Here is a 22,598-nt window from a genome sequence, read left to right on the forward strand (position 1 = left end):
AGCGCTGGGGTCTCTCCGGTGCCTCTCCCCGGCTCCCGCTGCCGCATCGCTTTGGGACGGGGAGACATCAGTGTCTGTCGGCCTGCGCGTGGAGCGGGGAAGTAACTCCCTCTTAGCACTTACTAAAGTAATGTTATTTTAAAGCAGTTTAAATTGTGCCTTATATGTTCTACTCAATACTCCAGCATAGATACTATTTTCTTTTAAATAAACTGAAATAGAAGGACTTTGTTCTTTATGAGTGTGGAGTATAGGAAGTACAGAGCCAAACATCGTTGAAAGAAGAAGTGAAACCCCTTTGGAAAACCACTTTTCTTAACTTGTATGGCTTTGCTAATTGAAAATACTTTACTTACATTTTGTCTTCATGAGAACTTAAAATCCATAAAAGTCTGCTATCGCTTGGAAATGTTTTTGTAGTGACATGCTGAGTCGTTGCTGAAAAATGACAGTTTAAATTACCAATAATTGTATATAAATTCTATAGGTGGCTGTCTTTGAATTTCAGTTGAGCATCTTCTAAAGGCTTATTTTTTTTTGCAGGCACATACTGAAAAATAAAGTCTTAAATCTGAGAATATGCTGAAGGAAGGTAAGGAACTGCATCTGTATAAAAAATAGACATAATGTACACAAAGTATAAGGTAACTTGAAATACTTTAATGATGTCAAATTGCTTTAAGTAAAATGGTAAAAAAATTAACAGTTAAACTGGCAGGTGCAATATTGCATTGCTCATTGGCTAAGTATTGGTAGCTAATTCCTTTCTGAAGAGAGTTGGTGCTTTGAGAGAAAAAACCTGAGGAGTGCCAAAGATAGTAAATTTAAAGTTGATCTTCTGCAATTATGTGGGTGATAACTTCATGGAACTTGACAAAGGAATCCATTTGCTGCTCCATGGCTCTTCAAGAATCCCATTGCATTCAGTTTACTCATGATCAAATTGAAAAATTGTACAAGTTTAACTTATTTGAGCAGCTAATGTCGGTCTTTCATAGTTGCACTTACATTTCTCTAATTTCTAATTACAATAATGTGCAAATTTATCTAAAATTCAATTTACAATTTCAAGTGTGCATTTTATAAAGTTGTTTTATTACTTAAAGGGCTGTTAACTTTGTACTAAGACATCTGATGTGGGAATACAGATGTGAAAATCTGGGGGTTCTTATCTGAAGTTCTGGCATGTAATTGTTAATGTTACAAATACACCGGATACAGGCAGGAAAAATTCTGTGCCTCAGACGTATCAATTTCTTGATTGATATTTTAAATTCTGTATGATTTTCCTAAAAGGAATGTTGTAATAATATCTCAATAAGCTTGGAATTAAAACTGTACATGCTGTTGCAGTTCCAGCTTCGAGTTAATAAAACAATAGGGAAATGCATGAGAGGGGTCATAAGCTTCATTCTTAGTGGGGTTCTGCCTGTGCTTCCAATGTCATTCTTGAGTTGATACAGTTGCTTTTGAAAACTCTTCAAAGTTAAATATTTCATGAGTAAAATCAGTGTTTATTGGAGGATCAATGAGATTATTTTGCTGGCATTTGAAATACAGAATCTTTCATATGCTGGTACAAACTCTGGGACATCCTGGGAGTTAGAACTCTACTGTATAATTTCACTAAATAACAGTTTTCATTATCCTAAATGCACATTTGAAACGCTTAGTCTATCCCAACTGGGTAACTTGGTRTTTGTAGCTCCTGCTGTCGTTGATGAGTCCTCTTGGAGACAAGAAACACAACAAAATATGCTGGCATAGCAATTTATAGCCTTAGTATGGCTTTCAGAAGAGAGAAATGAGGTGGCGTGAGAGAAATACAGCAGTGGCAAAAGATTCCAGAAAACATGTTGAGTTCCATGTGAATCTGTTAAAGAAAAAAGCGTAGAAGGAAATGGAAAGGTCAATACTTGACTAAGCAGAATTTTTAATTTTTTTTTTCCTTACAGCAAAACATTAAATTTGTAATGAAATGGAGTCTGGATCAAGCTCCTTTCGAGTGGAATTTCCAGATTTTTCTAGCACCATTTTGCAGAAGTTAAACCAACAGCGCCAGCAAGGGCAATTATGTGATGTGTCCATTGTGGTTCAGGGCCATCTCTTCAGAGCCCATAAAGCTGTTCTAGCAGCTAGTTCACCTTACTTCTGTGATCAGGTTCTCCTGAAAAACAGCAGGCGAATAGTCCTGCCTGATGTGATGAATCCCAGAGTATTTGAAAACATTCTTCTGTCTACCTATACAGGCCGGCTGGTAATGCCTGCACCAGAAATTGTTAGTTACCTGACAGCAGCAAGCTTCCTGCAGATGTGGCATGTAGTGGATAAGTGCACTGAAGTGCTTGAGGGGAACCCAACAGTTCTGTGTCAGAAGATGAATCATGGCAGTGACCATCAGTCCCCAAGCAGTAGTAGCTATAATGGCCTTGTTGAAACCTTTGAACTTGGCTCTGGAGGACAGACAGAATTCCACAAAGTGCAGGAACTAAGGGATGGTGAAAATGAAGAAGAGAGCTCTAAAGATGAACTGTCGTGTCAGCTGACAGAACATGAGTACCTTCCCAGCAACTCTTCAACAGAACATGATAGACTTAGCACTGGAATGACCAGTCAGGATGGAGAAGAAGGAACTAGTGATAGTGCAGAGTACCAGTATGCCAGACCAATGTACAGCAAACCCAGCATCATGTCTCACAAGCGGTGGATCCATGTGAAACCAGAAAGGTTTGAACAAGACTGTGAAGGCGTTGATAATCCTTATGATGAACACCAAGTTTCTGAATCAATGAATGCCATGCAGGCTGATCACTCGATCCAGTCTTCAGGTGTTGAAGATTTTCACATAGGTGACAAAAAGATGGAAGCAGAATTTGATGAACATGCAGATGAAAGTAATTATGATGAACAAGTTGACTTCTATGGCTCGTCTATGGAAGAATTTTCTGGTGAAAGGGCAGATGGAAATTTAAGTGCTCACAGACAGGATCTTATGATGGCAGCAGGCTATGGTGAAAGCATTGATATGGCTGCCGGAATTAAAGAAGAAACCTCTCTCACTGGGTTTTCCCATGCCGATAAGCTCTATCCTTGTCAGTGTGGAAAAAGCTTTACACACAAAAGTCAGAGAGATCGGCATATGAGTATGCACCTTGGTCTTCGACCTTATGGCTGTGGTGTCTGTGGTAAGAAATTCAAAATGAAACACCATCTTGTAGGCCATATGAAAATTCATACAGGCATAAAACCGTATGAGTGTAACATTTGTGGGAAAAGATTTATGTGGCGGGACAGCTTTCATCGGCATGTGACCTCTTGTACCAAGTCCTATCAGGCTTCTAAAGCTGAGCAGAGTACTACTGAGATGAACTAAGACATTAGTGCTTATATTTGTTTAGTTAAGTGAGAAAAATAAACTAATTATGCAAATAATGTCTGGTACTTGCTATTGTACATTCTCAAAAAAACAAGTTTTAATGAGTCGACTGCTATAAACAGATCAAGCTTATTTTGCTTTCCACATTATTACTTCAGGTGTTCAGTGTGTGAAGTGCGTGTGGTTAATCTGAAAGGTGCCTGCAAAATGAGATCTGACGTTCATAGTAATCACAGCAGTATTTAGAAGCTGTCTTGTATTTCTAGGTCATCTAAATTCACAGTAAAACTCAGCACTAAATTGACAAAAATCCTGAAAATACTTAGATGAACCAGGAATTCAGGTAGTACTACTGCTACTGGAAAAGAAAACTAAGATGACCAAATTGGGTTATATAATTCACATTTTAAAGAAAGAAAAATTAGAATTCCAGCTCAAGCTGAAGACTGCCAACATACTTTACATGCATCATTAGGTAGTGTGCATCATTCAGTAGCCTCTGTTGTAGTGCTTAATGAAAGGCAGTGGTAAAGGTGGTTTGGCTTTCCTTTATCCCTTTTCTGGTTTTTTAATCTACAGTAAAACAAATTCTAATTTTGTGCTGATTTCTATTTAGAGTCTGTAATGCTGATTTCTGTTTAGAGTCTGTAACACACTTTTATCGCTATATCACTATATAAACTTCAATATGTATTAAGTATACTTTATTCTTGCTCCTTTAGGGTCTAATGCTATTCAACTCAACTTCATTAGATTTTAATTACTACATCATGAGAGCTTTTAGAAGTGTGTGTAATAAGTATGTCTTATTTGAAAAAAAAAAAAACAACAAAAAGTGAGCTGTAACATTTGGAGCTTAGTCAAAATAATCAAATACTTAAACTGTAGATTTCTGTTCAAATTCTTGTGGCTTACTACAGTAGCAAGTACCAAACTCTGGAATAATGAACTGACTTGTTATTGGTACAAAAACTTTGAGAACTTCTTCCTAGTTCTAGAAACCTGTTTTAGGAATATTATGTAGTCATTGATAGGTATTTATACTTTCAATTCTTTGAATAGTAAGAACTATAATAGAGATTCTTGGTACTGAACTACTGTGACTGGTAATCACAAGCAGAGTTGTTTACTTCCTCAAATGAAGTTGCTTGTGGAAAGAAGTAGGAAGTATGTGATTCGGATCTTTTAATGGTACCATGCTTACGTCTGAGATTGGGATTTTTGCTGGCAAAATGACACTTTTTTTTTTAGGATGAGGATCTATGTGTGGGGCTCTCATTCATGGAGATAGATGGAGGAGTGTGTATAGTTCTGAGATGCTGCCAGCTCTGCAGGTAGAGTAAAGGCATCAGTTGTAAAGGTGACAACAGGGTTTTGGGGTTGAAACTTAATGTAGTCCAATGCGACAGCAATTGCTTCCTAGCAAGCAAAAGCAAAAGTTTCTCAGTTTCTTACTGAAATATTAAAAGGAAAGAGCCTTTAAAACATGCATAGAATACAATAGAAAGAGGTGATATCCAAGTACAATGCTGTTCACATGGGGAAAAAGTTAACCAGCATTAAAGGCCTAAGCCTGTCTGGCCCCAGTTTTTGTATTAGGCACTCCTGTATGCAGGATAGTGTACTGAAATAGATGACCCTGTATGGCAAAGCAAAACCACACAAAGATTATTACACTCCAGAGTCTTTTTTGAACTCCCAGTTACAAATTGTCTTAAGATACAACTGAGCTGTATCCTGAAAATGAATGTCTGCTGCCAGCTGAGTGTTTTGTACTCAGTGAGCTGTAATTACTGTAATTTCTTTACCCGCATTCTACTTACAAACTTTTTCTTTTTAAAGAGGCTCTTAATTACTAATCTTCTAATGCTTCAAATATTTTTTTCATATGGAATTTTGTTAAAACAAATGTTCCCAAGTAGAGTGAACCCATTGCTGGCAATGGGCCTGAATGGTCAGCACCACAGAGTTCCTTTTCTTAGCACTTAGTTGAACTCTACAGATACCATGGTGGCCATGTCTAACCTTCATGATCAAGGTACTGAAACAGGGATTTTGCTCACTAACACTGTAAACTGCTTAATGTATAGAAGCACTTTGTATTTAAACAAGAACAAAAAAAATCATCAACAAAAAACCAAACCATTCAACTTTATAGGTATGTTTTTTAACCTTAGAAATTATATTCACTGTATGGTTTGTTTGCACACTGCTAACACTGTCTTTTTTTAATACTAAAAAATACTACATGCTTGCCTGTTTACATGGTGGTAGAGGAAAGGGTTTTTGCACTTGGTGGCCCTATTTTTCCATTCTCCAAGTTCTTACCACATACATGGTGTCATTTCTGCAAGTACCATCATCACATTTAAAGGAAGGTATTAGGATCATAGAATGGTTTGGGTTGGAAGGAGATTTCAAAGTTTATCTGCTTCCACTCCCCCTGCCATGGGCATGGACATCTTCAACCAGGCCAGGTTGCTCAGAGCCCCATCCAGCCTCGCCTAGAACACATCCAGGATGACTCATTTCAAGAACGATATTGTATATTACATTAGTTCTCAGACCCCTTCCAATTGTCACTTTAGTTTTACATAAAAAAAGTTAAGGGTGCCTCTTCCTGTTTAACCATAAAAAAGGCTGGACAGAAACACTGGTCTGAAAACTATGGTCAAAAAAACCCAGCTGAACCCAGACCATCCTACAGAGCTGCCAGCAAAACTGTTTCTTTTACCAGCTTGGAATGACTTTTATATGGGATATTTCAAGGTTTAACATTACTTCTATTTGCAGTTAGATTACTTTGAAACAAAGCTTTAAAATCAAATGTACTGCGAGAGACACTTTAAAGGTTTTATAACAGGTTCAGTAGATCAAATTCTAGAACCATGTCCTTTTTTTAATGACTTAGCATGAATAGTAACATTTTAGTATTTGCCTATTGCTGTTTTACCCCGTATTATGGCATTGTCTTGAAAGTCAACAAATGTTGCTCCACTGATTTTATAGCTTTTAGCTTTCTGCTGTTCATTTACATGAAACCAATTGATTGCAGGAAAATACTGATCTGATTGTCATGAGATTAGGTTGAGAGGACTGATGATTTAAGGGCAGCTTGAGATACATGTCTAGAATTCTTTCTTTTGCATGTCACAGGTGAAACAGTTGTCTTGTGGTGTTTCTCTTGAATTCAGTTTACTGCCCTTTGTCAAACTTCTAATCAGCATTTCAGGTAGTGGGGGCAAAGATGAAAAATTACTTAAACCATCTTCCTCAGGCTCAGCTTAAGTCCAACACCTCCCTGCCTTTGTAGTATCAGTTTCCCTTGCTTTCACCAAGAGTTGCATCCAGCTCTTTCCATTTCCTTTAGTAAGATGACAGTTCACACAGGAGGTTGGGCTCATATGCACACTTTCTTGTCTGATGCTTTCATTTCTTAGTGGGTGTCCTCTGGGCTGGTCAGTGTCACTATTCACGGTGGCACCAGGCCACAGTCCCTTCAGGGATGTGTCTGTTCCAGCTTGGTTCTCCTGTGCAACTCAGTCATTTTTAGAGGTGTACCTGCTCTGGCAGGGCTTAGCTGTAGGCCAAAGTCCTCTTAGAAGTGAATCTCCTCAAGTAGAGAATGTGTCCTTCTGTAAGTATGTCTCTACGTGTTCTCAGTGACTTCTTCAGGTGTTTCCCCAAGAACGGCTCTTCAGTTTCTCCACATGTACCCAGGACTATCTTCTCCATGTGTCTCCCTGCAGCTCTTGCTAGCAGCTGCCTCTCTTCCTTAAGTATGTGTAAGCAGAAGCATTATATGCACCTCTGGTTGAGATTTTGGCTTGCAGTAGATTGTTCACCTCCATTTTTTTCTGCAGGCTGAACTTGTTTTGACTAGCACAGGGCAGCTCAAAAGCTCTGGCCACGCGTCACTCCTGCACTCCCTGCCAGTGGTGGCCAGTGTAGGTGAACGTAGCAAGCCAAGATRCACAGACGCGCAGCTTCTGTCAAGCTTCTAATCTTTGCCAGTGGAGTGGTCTTGTTCAAGGTACAAAAAATCATTTGTTTGTGGGGAGGAGGGAAGCAATCCATATAGATATATATATAATGATTGCATATTGTCGGGGCTTGAACTGGGCCAAAAGCACCCAACRACGTTCCCTCCCCCCCMCCGGAGAGGAAGAAGGGAGAGCAAAAGCCCAATTAACACGAAAATTTATGGCTTTCAGATAACATAACGTAATTGAGACAAAGATATGTATATGCTCCAGAAAATGGTTAGTCAGGCTGAATAACTTAAGTTGCAAAATAGATTTATTACTAAAAACTACTAAGAATACTACTGCACCRGGGAGGGGAACAAAGATAGGGAAAAATTTACAAGGAGAGGAAAAAAAGCAGACATTGTAAGACATGTGTTTTTCTTTCCAGGGACCTCTCTCTTTCTCATGTCGTCCCTCTCCAAACCCCCATGYYTTCCCACATACAAAGGGGGGCAGGAATGAAAGTCTAACATAGATCAAACTACTCATTATGGTTATCGTCAGCATCATAGGAGAAGCGTTCTTACAGCTCCTAGCTGTGGAAAGTCTTTTCCCAAGAAACAGTCCCTTTCAATATTACTGCTGATGGCATGGGATTCTTTTCTTTACCTTGTGGGAGAAAGGAAAGACAGTTCTCCAAGGCCGACTGTGTTATTTCAGCGGCATAAAGCCACTATCACAAATCTGGCAGAACACAGCTTCTTCTGAGTTCAACTCACTTCCGACATGGGGGTGGGGGGGGGGCAAGCCTCTTCCCCCTTTTTGGCTTTTGATCAGTCCAGTCCTCAAAAGGCCAGATTTTTTTCTCAGAGCAAGGTCGCTCTCTTTTCTATACAGGTCTCCCACTGAAGAAATAGTCCTTTCGAGAACAGCTTGCTTCCTCCATATTTGAGCACCACAGCAACCCATCCCATCTTCTCCTGTGATCTTGGGTCTCCATTTTTTTTCTTACATCTCCTCACTCTCCTGCTCTGTCCTCCCCCGGTGCATGATACTAAAACTAAATACTAACAACCTAAAAACTACATGGCGGACACACTCTTATCTTGTTTTGAATTCTTCTCAAGTACAAGACCATAGGTCGTCACAGAGGTGTAACCAACCTGTGCAATTGGCCCAGGCCTGATGAGCAGCCTGTCCATCACCCTCAGAGCCACAATGGATTGGCTCTAAAACACAGGGGGCAGGGCTCCGTTTGCTGGAGACGAAGAAAGCTTCTAGAAGTTTGTCAAAGGAGCCATCTTAGTGGTTTCTTGGTCCTATCCCCCCACTGCCAAAAACTGGACTGAGTAAAACCAGGACATGAATGATGAATTTTGTTAATCTTTCCTTGTGCTTCATTACCTTTGATGATGTGGTTGTTGGCTGTAGTAAAGTGTGTGTCTCCTGAAAGCCAGCAATATTGTATACCCAGGTGGCTTTCAGACTTTCCTGCTGCTTTGAAGCCATTCATTATCCTAGCAGTGGTAAGAAGACCTAATGATACTGCAGCTTAAGTTCCTTTTCATTCCATTTTGTAACTAAGATGTTAATTGCCATGAAGTCTGTGTAACTGTCATTCTGAAAAATTCAACTCTTAGCAGGGTTAAAATCTGCTTAGGTTATCAGACCCTTTTTGAAGAAGAAGGTTCCTATTTCACACACACACTTATTTCACATCAATGTTGGTTTGTGGAGTTCTTTTTTGTTTCTTCATTTTTTAAACTTTACTTGTTKATGGGTGAGTAGGTAGACCCTCGAAGGTATTGTCAGTACAGTTTTTGGTCACAGCTTTTTTCATCTGAAGTGTGTCTGAGGCTGAGGAACCATCCTGTATCATAAGCAAGGCAGGTGATCAAAGGCTGATGTATGGAGCATTCCAGTATTATTGAGCCTGAAAGAATGGAGGCACATCAGGTTTGTAATCTCAGTACTTCTGCCTGGGTGCCAACAAGGTGACCTGTCTGAATTACGAGAGCCTACAGCAGTATATTGAGTGTTTTGCTGTAACATAATTAGGACCTTTCTCAAAGCAACAATGGAAMGTTGTTTTTTTTGTCTTTTAAATGCTTCATTGGATAGCTTGGCTTCTTTACCTAATAGGTGTAAACAGTCAGTGCCCATGGGAAAGATGCTGGAAAAGAAAATGGTATATTTTTTATGTGATTAAATTGCAAGTTCGGATTTTTGCTTGAAGCCTGTTTGTGTTGATAGCTGCTCCTTTTTTTGTTATTCATGGGATTCCGTATTTCTTTCAGAAATGTAACTGTTTATGCAATTCAAGTGAATCTTCCTTAATGAGCTATAAGTTTTTATTCTAAACAAGTCATTTATAATAGTAAATTTGCATATCTTGATATTTTGTGAGATGTTATGCCTGTATTGCAGAGGTTGGATAGTTTTGTCTATAAATATTGCTGTTCTAATTGTACAGCATGGTTTTAATTTAATGTTACTGTTCAATATTTTCTTCTTATAGAAGAGTCCCATGCCCCTTTTTTTGTATAACATGTTTTAATAAATGTTATCTGTTAACTTCGTAAATGTTTTCTTAAGCTTGAATGAAAGGAATGCATGTCTAGTACTAGTATTTAATATTTCACTTTGCCAAACTAAGTGCTCAAAAAGTACAAATCCAAAAGTTGTTGATATATAACTTTATTAAATATATAAAGAAAAAGAGTATCTAGTAATGTGTCTTTTTGAAATAATGAGAATATGCCAGTCTATCTAAGAAAACACTAAACTAAAACTTGATTTTTGACACAGTAAGTTTTATGAATTTGTGATACTGGACACATTTCTTTGCTGCATTAGGTAATTGGCTTCCATACTAATTCAAATTTATCAAACAGGTTTTGTTTTAAATGTTTTTTGCAGAATGGTAATCTCAGAAGTTACAATACATAATGTACAKGCTGACAGGAAAATTCCAGAATATTCACTTAATAGGTGGAGCAACTGAATGTCCCAGAGGCCTCTTGGTACATATGAAGTAGGTACAGATAACAGACTCTTAAGTATGAAAGAAATTGCATCCTGCAAAAAATATTAAAAGGATGTTCCTGTGAGGATTCCTTCTCTCCCTGACTAAATTTCGGTGCTGATACTGAACCACTTGACTTTGTCCAGCCTCCATCTGCTCAGTCCTTGTGGATCCATCCCAGCTGCTGCTTGCTACCTAAGCAAAAAATTGAGCTCATTGAAAGCATATTCAGCTAATAGCTTGAGAAGTCAGTATTTGTGTAACACACTCAGTCTTCAGTAAATTCAAATGGAATATGGTACGGAAAATTTTCTATTTTGGTTACATTTACTGAACACATAAGAATAAGCCCTAAGTTTTCTTCCTGTTCAGAGTTAGTTGTTTGGGTTTCTTTTATCTGAGTAAACGAATRCAAACTCTTCGTGTGTTCTTTAAGCGTTATTTGTGCCCTGGCCAGGATACTTCCCAGGCTGCTACTTCGTCTGTGCAGCAGCATTCAGTGTCTAATGTATGAAGAGCCTTGTTCCATGTTTTATAGAGACAGAAAGACTTGTCTCCAGAAGACAGAATGAGGTGTCCAGTTAGACTAGGTGGGTATCCAAGGAGGACCTACTGCTACCAGTTGCTTCTTGATCAAGTAGTACATGAAATGTCTGGTTCGTAAACGGAATTGTTGCACTACCTGACCTAAAGGCATATGCAAGATAATTTTAAAAAAGAATTCTGTGCAGTTGCTGAAGCGATTTTTGTGATTTGCAAAGCCAGTGTAACACAGGTAAACATTTAAATTCTTTGCTCAAGAAAGGTGGTAATTCACGCCTGGAGTGGGGGATGTCCTCCCTCACTTCATCTGCGAGAACGGAGTACGGCTCCGAGTGSGCGTTCTCTTGTGGAGCTGGGCACCAGGAGAGTTCTGGGGAGAGCTCAGCCCGCGCACGCAGCGGCTCCAGCCAGCGCTCCCATCCGCCGCCCTGCCCCGCTGGAGCCCGGCCCGGGGAGCGCCGGGGCTCCGCGCCCGAGCGGGGCGGGTTCGGGGCCGGCCCGGGGAGCGCCGGGGCTCCGCGCCCGAGCGGGGCGGGTTCGGGGCCGGCCCGGGGAGCGCCGGGGCTCCGCGCCCGAGCGGGGCGGGTTCGGGGCCGGCCCGGGGCACCGCCCGCTGCCGGGGCGTCAGCAGGAAGCGGAACGGCGGCGGCGGAATCAGTTCCGGGTGCGAGTGGCTGCGGGAGCGGGCGGGAAGCGGGAGCGGGCCGGGCTGGCCGGGATCCGCCATGTGAGAGCCCCCGACAGCCGCAGGTGAGCGGCGCCGGGCGCTGCCGGGTGGGACGGGCCGTGCTCGGGACCGGGACCCGGCGCCTGAGGGGCCCCGCGGGGCGGTGACCGCGGCCCGTGCCTCGGCTGGGCTGCCCGGAGCGGCAGCAGCGGCTCCGTCCTGTCCGCCCTGGCCCGGCCGTGCCTCGCCSGGAGCTGTCGCGTAACCCGAGCCCGCGGCTCCGGGGCCGTGCTGGCGGGCGGGGAGGGCTCTGCTCTTAACCCGAGCGAGGCGTACAATTCCCGACACGGCGGACTGGGGCGGAGCGAACCTGGCCCCATTCGGGGCTTGTTCATTGCCGGGAGTTGGGGGACTCTGTGGCTGCTGTTCCGTCAGAGAAGGTGGAAGTTCTAGTGAAACCCTAATCTCTGTAATACGAGGGTCTTTTAAAATCCCTGCAGTTGTGCACGGCAAGCAGAATTGGATTTGGTGTAGAGTAGATCAGAGTTGAGAGTTAATTTAGAACAAACCAGAATAGTCTCAGAAACATTAATACAGGTGAGCCTGGTTTTCCAGGGAAAACAAAGTGATGTAGGATTAGCTGCACTGCAGTTGTTACACGTTACTGAATCCTCAACATCTGGATCAGGATGCGCCTGTGCTTCATTGCCTATCCAGAGACAGCTCCAAAGAGTTTCATTTGTCCCAAGTAATGAGCCGGGAAAATATAATGAAAATCTACTCTTCGCAGCTATTGTAAATCTACTACAAAAGATGTTGCTGATATATAGAGAACATAGTCACTTCATTGCTTAAACATCAGAGCCAAGAAGTTAACAATTTGATGAAGAGTGACTACTGTTTTTTAAAAAATTAAAAATGGGTGGATTAAAGTGCACAATACTGATGAATTATTACCTTGGTTGTAAATAGTATTGTAATAGCCGAAGGTTCAAGAGCCCTCTTCCCTCTTGTGAAAGTTCTGGCTGTATGTATATCCTGAGTCTCAAAGTACAAGCTGGAGTATTTTTATAATGATGGTGATATTTCAAAGTTGTCAAATATTCAGAAAACGTGGCTGTTTAGCATTACTTAATGGGGATATTGTGAAATGTGTGCACAAAGTAAAAGTTTTTGATCATTACTTGTAAGATCTTGCTTATTTGAAGTGTATGTATCATCAACATGCCCCTTCGTTTCRTTTATATGGTACAATACTTCTATTGATACTGGAATCAAAGACACACAGGCGCCTTTTGATTTTGGCTTATCTCCAGTTTGCCTCCTAGTAACTTTTTTTTTTTGTTTTTGCATTCAGAAATAACTACGTACCTGAAACTACTTTTGTAGTAATTTGTAGAGTCAAGATTTAGAGATTATTTCTGTTAAGGTTCCTTATTGTTAGGTGAAACTTATTATGCGTTGATAGTTGTTTCATTTTGCTCTTTCAATCACTTCCACACAGGCAAGCACTTGTGAGGAAGATAGTTAAGAGAATAAAGGATAAAGGTGGCCTTTGGACTTCAGTTTCATATCTGCTTTCTTTAGCTATTTGCTCAAATAAGAGGCTCCTTTTTTTTTCTATAAAATGCTAAATATGCCATTTCAACAGTTTCTCTGCTGCACCACGCTAACCACTGAGAATAAGTTTGTAGCATTACTGGTCTTGGCATATGTGTATATATGCATGTGCCTATATGTATATACCTCTAAATAAATTCATTTTATTTTGATGCTAAAATCATCCACTCTTTGTAGTGATTTTCTGTTTGTCATGTTGTGAATCTAGGTAAGATAAAAATAAATAATTTTTAATTTTTGTTAGACAAAAGTCTGAGTTAGTGAAGCTTTATTGGACTGAGTGTCAGGGGTTAGTGTTGTGCTCCCAAGCAGTTAGTGAGGTTGTGTCCCACAGCACTGCCAGAATATGCACCTGCCATGCAGGAGCTTTGCTGGATCTTTCATTGCAGGTGGTCAATACTTTGGGTAGAGCGTGGCCTGTTTGGCTGCAGAGAAGGAATGATGATTTGCACTGGAGTGTTTTGATACCTGCCAAGGCATGAGTGCAAGAGCTTAGTTTTCCAGTAACTACATTTCAACCTGTATTAACTCTGAGGAAACTGGGCATTTACTGCATTTTTATGAGATAAAGTAATGAAATTTTAAATTGTTATGTTGTTTTCACCTCTCTAACAGATTCTGTATTGTAATCTAAACCAGAAATGAAGCAGACTGACTTTCAAGGCTATTTTCCAATGTATCATGTGCCACATGCACCTTTTGTTGTGTGCTTTCCTACATGTCATTTGGGCAAACTGCCTGTATTTTCTTTGATTCCAATGGACACTTTGGATGAAGTGAAAAATTAATGCAAAAACCATTTCTGCATATTTGCATAGTGCTGCTTGTATTGTAAGTTTGTCGTACTTAAAAATTATCTTAGTTGTTGGGAGATTATGTGAGTTTTTTACCCTTTTTTGGGGATTTTTAAATGCTGCAGAATTAAACTCTTGGTTTTTGGCAGTGGCATGGCTTACCCTGCTTTGGGGTTGGAATTTCGGTTCAGCAGCAGGGCTGTGTGGTATGTTGTTGAAGGCCATCCAAGGGCACAGAATGTTGACTTTTAAAGGATAATTAATACTTTACTGTTATGAGAGGTATAAGCTGGTAAAATATTATGTGATCAGTCTATTCCCTATTTTCACAGATTATTTCAAGAGTGTCTTAGAGACCTCTCTAGCCTGTGACATACTTGATGTCATATTTTGATACAGCTACTGTTAATTAGTAGAGACTGCTGTAAATCTGAAGACTAATGCAAATGCAGTTTGAAAGGAGTAAGAATGATGATTTTTTCACAAAAACTTCCATGATCACAGCTGATAAGGTTACATTCCTAGGATAAGATTTTCTTGAATGATGATACATTTTTGCAGTGATGTCTTTGAGTTCTGGCCCAGGTGGTGTAGATACTACCTCCTACAAGATGCCAGCGAGGAGTGTACTAATTTACATAAATACCTGATTAATTTTTTGCCTTTTCTGTGTATTCTGAGCAGTAATGTGTGGAAGGAGTATCACAGAATCACTTTAAGTTGGAAAAAACCTCCAAGAGTCCAGTTGAGTCCAGTCTTTAACTGATCACTACCTCGTCACCCGTTCCAGAGCACTGAGTGCCACATCSAAATYTCTTTAACACCTTCAAGGATGGGGACTCCACCGCCTCCCTGGGCAGCCCCTTCCAATGCTTAACAACTTTTTCAGTGAAGAAAGTCTTCCTGATTTCTAACCTGAATCTTCCTTGGCGCAGGTTGAGGTTATTTCCTCTTGTCCTGTCATTTGTTTTCTGCTAGAGGCGTTTTGGTRTCATGAAGTGTTTTGTTTTGCTTTTGTCTTAATTTTCACTATGACCATCCTAGCTTTTCTATGTATTTCTGTTTTCAGAGGTGCTACAACAGTAATGGTTTGTAATGTGATTTTTTCCCAGGGATTACTTGTTGCTGAGCTAATTGAAGAAAATGCAGGGGATCTTTTCTCACACCTTTGTGTGAGTTAAAATGACTGTCATTCATCTGGCTGTGGGAATGGTGAATCATACTTCAGTGAGTGAAGGAAATTTAACAGGTGCAGACTTAGAAGAGGAAACTAATACTATGTTGGCAGACACACAGCGTCGTGTAATAGTTATACGATGCTTCTCCGCTGTTACTGTATGATGTCAGTAAAATTAAATACTTAATGTGGTTTGTCAGCATCTATTCTTGTTTTGTTGGTTTTTTTAATTAAATAAGGGTTTTCATAGAACATTATTTTGAAAGGAAGTTTCTTTTTAAATCTAACAAGAAATGTTAAATGCCTATCACTCTGATGTTCACAGGTTACTTCAATGAATACTTTCGTTTGAAGACATAGGGCAGTGATCCTGTACTAGTAAAGCCATTTTGTGGGTTACAGCATTTGCTGTATGAAACCCCAAAGAATAAATGCAATGCAGATGCAAAGAGAATTGATATGATTCTTTTGAGCATGACTAGATCACCTCTCTTACAGAAATAGGTGGGAGGCTCAACACAGAGCCTTGCTAGGACTTCGAGAACCTGGTTTCCAGTTTTGGCCTATGCCTTCAGCCAGTTTCTTGGATACATAATACCCTTGAAAACCTTAAGCATTTTGATCTACTTTTGAGGAAAGGTTAAGAGAGGACCTATTCATAGACAGGTGCCCCGACTGAAATTTTACATGACTTTACCCTAACTTTACACTGACTCACAGGCATGGGTGAAAGCTAAAGAAGACGAAATGCATTACTTTTTAACAATGAGTGTACCTAAGGTTTCTGTGAGTTTACAGAAGCACAGAATATTGTGAGTTGGAAGGGACCCAAAAGGATCAAATCCAACTAAAATTGTATTGACTACCCTCCAATGTTTGAGTTTGTATATTGCAAATAAAACTGCCATAATTTGGAGCTATTGTTTTGTATGACTATACTGAGTCTAAATAACACAGGTTCCCAGATACCATGGAAGGTGCTGAATGGGACTTCTGACCAAGCTTTATCTTTTCTTCTTCACCTGTGCTAATTCTTTAAAGAATTATGTGTATAAGTTTCATTATGACTGGTTAAATGCAGGGATAATTTTTTTATTCAGAGCATATAGTGGATGTGTCCAAAGTTAATTTGTGCTTTAGAGTACCTTTTAATATTTTCTCCAGGAGTAAGTTATTCTCCATTTTGCTGAGTAAGAGCCCTAGGAGGAGGAAGGCCACTCTGTAAATATGACAAACTTTCTGTGCATCCTAGACTGGAATGCCAAATTATTGCTGCTGGGGACTGGTCTTTTGGTTTGTACACAGTCCCTGACCCAGGTAACTTGTTCATTCATGTCACTTCAAGTCAACAAAAGCTCTTACACCATTTAGCAAAGAGAAAGTTAATCAGGAATTGCTGATGTGCATAGCTAATAAGCCCCACAAATTAAAGGTTTCTAAGAAGCCTGCAGCCCTGTCAGGCATGGGTGAAGGTGGCAGATTGTGATGGTGCATCCCCTCCTCCCTGCTGATTCTTGTAAGCATCTTAAAACACTCATTTGTAGCATAAACATGTATCCATCTGCTGGAACTCCTGTCTTGCCCATGGGATAGTGGTTCTCTGCACAGCAGGCAGGGATGCTCGGAAAAGCAGGGTTCATCTTGCCRTGTAACTACCCCACTGCTGGGATACCTCGTGTGTTGTACTGTTTGGTTTTTGACTTACAGCAGCTCACAGCTCTGAATCGTTGTGTAGCTTTGTGTGTTGAATAAAAGAACTGTCCTACCAAAGCCATCTCTGAATGGATTACTGCAGTCATATCATTTCTGGTAACCATCTTGCATTCGTTATTTCCCACCTCAGATATAAGAGCCTATAAAATGTCTTTAACCTTGCTTTTGCATCTTAGCTATAAAACTCAAATGAAGTCCAGTTTGCCCATTTTAATGGTAACTGGTAACTTAAAGAACACGCTTAGAAAGTCTGACAATTTGATTTTGAATGTTCTGTGAGAGTTTTTGCTAGTTTCCTAAATCAGACATAATGTCCAGTCAGGAAGCTAGCTTTCCTGTGTCTGCTGAAAGGAAGTGAAGGTTGTGAATGTTTTAAGTGAGGATCAGCTGATAGAGCTCCAGTTTTTCCTTTTAGTCATTTTATCCTATTTATGTCTGTTGATTTTCTTTTTAGAGTGCCTGAATTTTCATAATTTGAATTAAATTGTTCATATGTCCCATTACAGCAGGTAACATAATAGAAAAAATATCCACTAGTATATTGTGATACATTGGGCATGCTTCCTGCATCCGAAGTCAATGGATGATGTTGAGATCTGTTTGTTCAATTGGAAAGGCAGGTATGGTGGAAATATTACGTCTTTAGACTTCTGTATTAATAAGAACCAAAATAGCAATGAAAGTCTGACGGTTCATGAGCACTTGATAAGTGCCCAGTTTTGGAAATATAAGGTAATGCTGCAGATAGACACTCTCAGGGTGAAAGTGTGTGTGTGTGCTTTTTACGGTAGGAATCTGAAAAGTGCTTTTTTTTAGCTTTTGTTTGGAGCTCCAAACATTTCTTTAAAGGCTCGTTGAATGTCCTTTCCTGGTGTTTGAGTACCCATGGCTTTTAAGTTAGGTTAGAATTTAAATGTCAAGTTATTCTAACTAGGAAATCACTGCTGTGTCAGATGAGCTACAAAGTTCACATCATGGTTTGTTTAAAAAAAGATTTAAATCACTGAAGAATTTTTTTTAAAAAAATGAAGGTCCATGGATGGCTGCAACACTTTTCTTTCAAATCTGCACACATACACACCTGCCTGTGATTTTTCCTTCGGAGATTTTTCAAACTTTATATAAAGTACCTTCCAACAATCATTCTTGGGCAATTTAACTATGCAGTTCCCTGGAAGCAGAATTGTAATATCTGGCTTAAACACCTACTCAGGGTTCTGAAGTGTTTACTTTGCCTATGGCTATAAAATTGATGTGCTTATGCAGGGGTGGAAGTATTGTTCTGCACTTCTTGCCCAGGAATGAAAATGCGAAGTTTGTTTGAGGACAGACTGTCTCAGGGAGACTGTGATGTATTCTGAGCAACTGCGTTGTGAATGTTGCGGAGGGATATTAAAATTATAGAAATGCAAAAAATGCATAGATTAAGATTCTGCCTTTTTATTAAGTATTTATGCTAAATGTTTTGTTGTAACACACCTTTAACCAATCAATGTGGTGATTTAACTTTACATTTGCTAGCATTTATTTTTGAAATGCAAAACTCTGTATTCATTCTCTGTTGTAAATCTTCTAATTTTTCTTTCAGATTACTCTTTACATCTGTAGAAATGGACAGCAGCAGTTTCATTCAGTTTGATGTGCCCGAGTACAGCAACACTGTTCTGAGCCAGTTAAACGAACTCCGTTTGCAAGGGAAACTCTGTGACATAATCGTGCACATCCAGGGTCAGCCGTTCCGCGCCCATAAAGCTGTCTTAGCTGCCAGTTCTCCGTATTTTCGTGACCATTCAGCATTAAGCACCATGAGTGGCCTATCTATATCAGTTATTAAAAACCCCAATGTTTTTGAACAGTTGCTTTCTTTTTGTTACACTGGAAGGATGTCCTTGCAGCTGAAGGACGTTGTCAGTTTTCTGACTGCAGCTAGCTTCCTACAGATGCAGTGCGTCATTGACAAGTGCACGCAGATACTGGAGAGTATTCATTCAAAGATCAGTGTTGGTGATGTTGATTCTGTCACTGTTGGTGCCGAAGAAAATTCAGAGAATCGCAATGGCGTTAAAGACAGCAGCTACTTTGCCAACCCTATTGAGATATCTCCTCCCTATTGCTCTCAGGTGCGACAGTCCACAGCAGGCAGCGATCTTCGGATGGAAACTACTCCAGGCAAAACCCTTCGTAGTCGCCTCCAAGAAGAAGGGCATTCAGACCGAGGAAGCAGCGGCAGTATCTCTGAATATGAGATTCAGATTGAAGGTGATCATGAGCAAGGAGACCTGGTAGTAAGGGAAAGTCAGATTGCAGAGGTGAAAGTTAAAATGGAAAAGTCTGACAGGCCAAGCTGCTCTGATAGCTCTTCTCTTGGTGATGATGGATATCACACTGAAATGGTGGATGGAGAGCAGGTGGTGGCAGTAAATGTTGGTTCTTATGGGTCTGTCTTACAGCATGTTTATTCATTTACCCATGCCTCATCACAGGCTGCGGGTGTGTCAGAAACCTTGGGAAGCCTGAGTAATACAAGTCCTTCAAGGTCAATGCTGAGCTGTTTCAGAGGGGGTCGTGCACGCCAAAAACGAGTACCTACAGGCCACTTGCATAGTGATGTCCAGGGCTTGGTGCAAGGGGCTGACAATGAGTCCATGGTGAGTAATCCAGGATATGAAAATAGTCCACGGGAAAGAAATGCAAGAGGTCATTGGTATCCATACAATGAGAGGCTAATTTGTATTTACTGTGGGAAATCTTTCAACCAGAAAGGGAGCCTTGATCGACACATGCGATTGCACATGGGAATAACTCCGTTTGTGTGCAAGTTTTGTGGAAAGAAATATACCCGTAAGGACCAACTTGAGTATCATATTCGTGGTCACACAGATGACAAACCCTTTCGCTGTGAGATCTGTGGAAAATGTTTTCCTTTCCAGGGTACACTAAACCAGCACTTGCGAAAAAATCACCCCGGGGTCACAGAAGTGAGGAGCAGGGTTGAGTCTCCAGACAGAACAGAAGCGTTTGTGGAACAGAAAGTAGATAATGATGCTTCAGCTTCTGAAGCCATGGATTCTAGTATGGAAATTCATGTAATGTCTAACACATCTGATTAAAGTATTACATCTAACTGCAACACGGACAAGCACATTACTAATGTATTTTTAAAGTATTTTATTCTATTAATAATCTTCAGTACAAGTGTAACAGCCTTTTAATTTTTGTGATCTTCTGGAAATTAGTTAGGAATGGTTTCTGGAGAAGACTACATAAGTATTCTTAGTTTTCCAAGGAAGCTGAGTTGTTTGGGGTTTGCTTTTTTATGTGAAGATGCTCAGAATATAAAGACAGTGTACTGGGGAAAGGATAAGAAGAGTCCACTGAAGTGTCCCTGCTGATTGATCTGGCAAGACACAAATGACAGTGGAGAAAGATATTAGAGTAAGATTGGCAGATCTGCTGAATGCTCAAAGAAGCTGTAATTTCCTTYATTTTATTTCTTAAATCCTGTTGCTGGTAATGAGTTACACAGCAGTGGGGAGAGAGAATATCACAGCTTTGATTCCTCTCGTGTCACAATGAAATCCGTTCACTCTTGCTAACTGGTTTTGGTAGTGAGTCTGTTTATATATATAAATATGCTTTATATATATAAAATGCTTTCACTTTCTCTATTCAGGTTGAGGTGAATGTAAAAGTATGTCAAGGCTGATAGCGTATGCCACTCTTTCAACTGCTAGGACTCCTCTCTGCTTAGGGTTTAGAACTTCAGACTTTGGGAGGATGGTTTTGGTTTTAAACGAATGTTGTTTGGTTTTCATTTTATTAAACTATTACTTGGTGTGCAAAAGTAAGCAAAGTGAATTAACTTGTTTTAACAGCTTTGCTTTATAACGTAAGTGAACCAAATGCCATAAATCTATTAAACTATGGTTAAATTGTTGAAGGATTTTGTTGGTTGTCTAGGGTGCAAGCTGGACAACCTGTGGTGCTGACCTTTTTATATATATAGAGATAGATATATCTATATATATATAGATATACACATATATATATATGTTAAAAAAGAAAAAAAAAGAGAAAAAAAATATTAGCAAACCTAAAAGTAGCATTGTGGTCTAAGATGTGTTTTTACTGGCCTCAGAATCTACCTTCATTTCGTACTGTAGAACCATACCAGGTAATTAAACTTAACTTCATCACTCTTCATGGTTAGTTAAAACATGAGAGAAATGGAGTTTAAACCACAGTATTTCCAAACAGTATTTTAATAGGTCTCTTCACAGAGAGCTGTTTTCAGGTGCACATTGACTTCCTACTTAAATCTCCAAGTGATATGCCAGCACTTGGAATTTGTACTTTTTTTGTATAGAAAAACAAATACTCTCCGGGAATTTTGAGCAATATGTTATTTCATGTGTGAGTATTACAGAGTTGCTATGGCTTCTCTGTTTTTTTTCAGTGTTTTTTTTCTCCTTTAAGGAGCTACCAACAACTTTAAAAATACTCTAAATATTTTTGTTCCACCAAATATGTGTTTTTAATATGGTGCTAACTTCATAATTTAGGTCAGTATAATATATAAAATGTGAAATATGATCATAATGGTTAAGAAAAAWATCCCCAACAATAGATAAACAAAAGCCCCCCCCCCATCCTACACAAACCAACCAAAACAAACTAAAAAACCCCATTCCACAAGACATCAATGGCTTAAGAAACCTTAAGAGCATGGACTGGCAAACACAATATTGTTTAACATTCTACCTGAATTCTGCCTGATGAACAGAATTAATCATTAAATTAATCACATACTTTAAAATACAGATTTCATATTATTGGGTCGTATGTTTGTTTAGCTGATACTGAAAATACATTGTGAATGTGCTGTTTAACTCCAAAAAATTAAAAAATAGAAGCTTCTTTCCAAATTACYGGAAAGAAAAAAGATAGATTTGCTATCTTGTAAAACTTTGTGGCCTCTGTGAAGCTGGGCCATATTTGTGCAGTAGTTTTATTAAATACTCTGGTTCTTAATATTGTGAYATCTGCAATAAGAATTAATCTCTCAAACATAAATTTACTGTATAACCCGCACCTGGTCCATTGGAGCAGTTTCAGTTAAATTGACTACATAGTTTGCCTCTTGGTCCTAAAACTGCCTAARTAAAGAGGCAGGGAGTGGGGAGATGTTTTTCTCATTGAAGCAAAAATAGAACTTTTGTTTCCATTAAGGGAAGGGATAGTCTGTGTCTAGGGCAGGTAGTCTGTATGTTTACCCATCTAAAAACATGTTGGCGTTTTTGATACTGTTTCTTTTCCTTACGTATTYGTTTTAGGTAATTAAACACAAAAAGTGTGTTTTGGTAAATTAAGTTTGAGACACGCAAAATCCAAGAAATGTATAGTTATTTTTAACCCTTTATCTTGAACCTGTGCTGTGGTGCCTTTGGTGTGACTTTTTCGCTGGAAGGATGATTTGAAGATAGCAGGATATGGGTACCAATTTTATATTTCTTGAATTTCTCTGTGTCACAATCTTAACATTATTTAAATCTAATTCTTTGTATTTGTAAATGTATTAAAATKGTTTGAGTTTACCAAAGAGTGACTTATCCAAAATTGTCTCTGACAAAAGCAAAGGAGAAACCAACATGGCATTGATTGTCCAGGTTCAGGTTCAGAAGGTTGTAACAGACTGTTAACGGGGCAGGAATGATC

At 39.6% G+C, this 22,598-nt stretch overlaps 2 protein-coding genes across 4 annotated transcripts; both read left to right on the forward strand.

Annotated features, from left to right (window-relative positions):
- Positions 1-521: 521 nt before the first annotated feature.
- On the forward strand, positions 522-10,764 carry ZBTB43 (zinc finger and BTB domain containing 43). Its single transcript, XM_057382896.1, has 2 exons — positions 522-592; positions 1,956-10,764. Exon 2 carries the CDS (start codon positions 1,979-1,981, stop codon positions 3,371-3,373), a length of 1,395 nt encoding a protein of 464 aa, XP_057238879.1. The 5' UTR covers positions 522-592; positions 1,956-1,978; the 3' UTR covers positions 3,374-10,764.
- Positions 10,765-11,570: 806 nt separating this feature from the next.
- Positions 11,571-22,592, forward strand: ZBTB34 (zinc finger and BTB domain containing 34). Of its 3 annotated transcripts, XM_057382898.1 has the most exons (3): positions 11,830-17,503; positions 18,472-19,531; positions 19,814-22,592. In XM_057382898.1, exons 1-3 carry the CDS (start codon positions 17,463-17,465, stop codon positions 19,991-19,993), a joined length of 1,281 nt encoding a protein of 426 aa, XP_057238881.1. In that variant the 5' UTR covers positions 11,830-17,462; the 3' UTR covers positions 19,994-22,592. The 3 variants fall into 3 exon arrangements, with proteins under 3 accessions (XP_057238882.1, XP_057238881.1, XP_057238880.1); XM_057382899.1 differs by lacking the exon at positions 11,830-17,503 and adding an exon at positions 11,571-11,662 and having other exon boundaries at positions 18,472-22,592; XM_057382897.1 differs by having other exon boundaries at positions 11,833-17,503; positions 18,472-22,592.
- Positions 22,593-22,598: the final 6 nt, after the last annotated feature.

Source organism: Malurus melanocephalus, unplaced genomic scaffold (assembly GCF_030028575.1).
Source record: "Malurus melanocephalus ecotype Western Australia unplaced genomic scaffold, MMel_1.1 scaffold_592, whole genome shotgun sequence".
NCBI lineage: Eukaryota > Metazoa > Chordata > Aves > Passeriformes > Maluridae > Malurus > Malurus melanocephalus.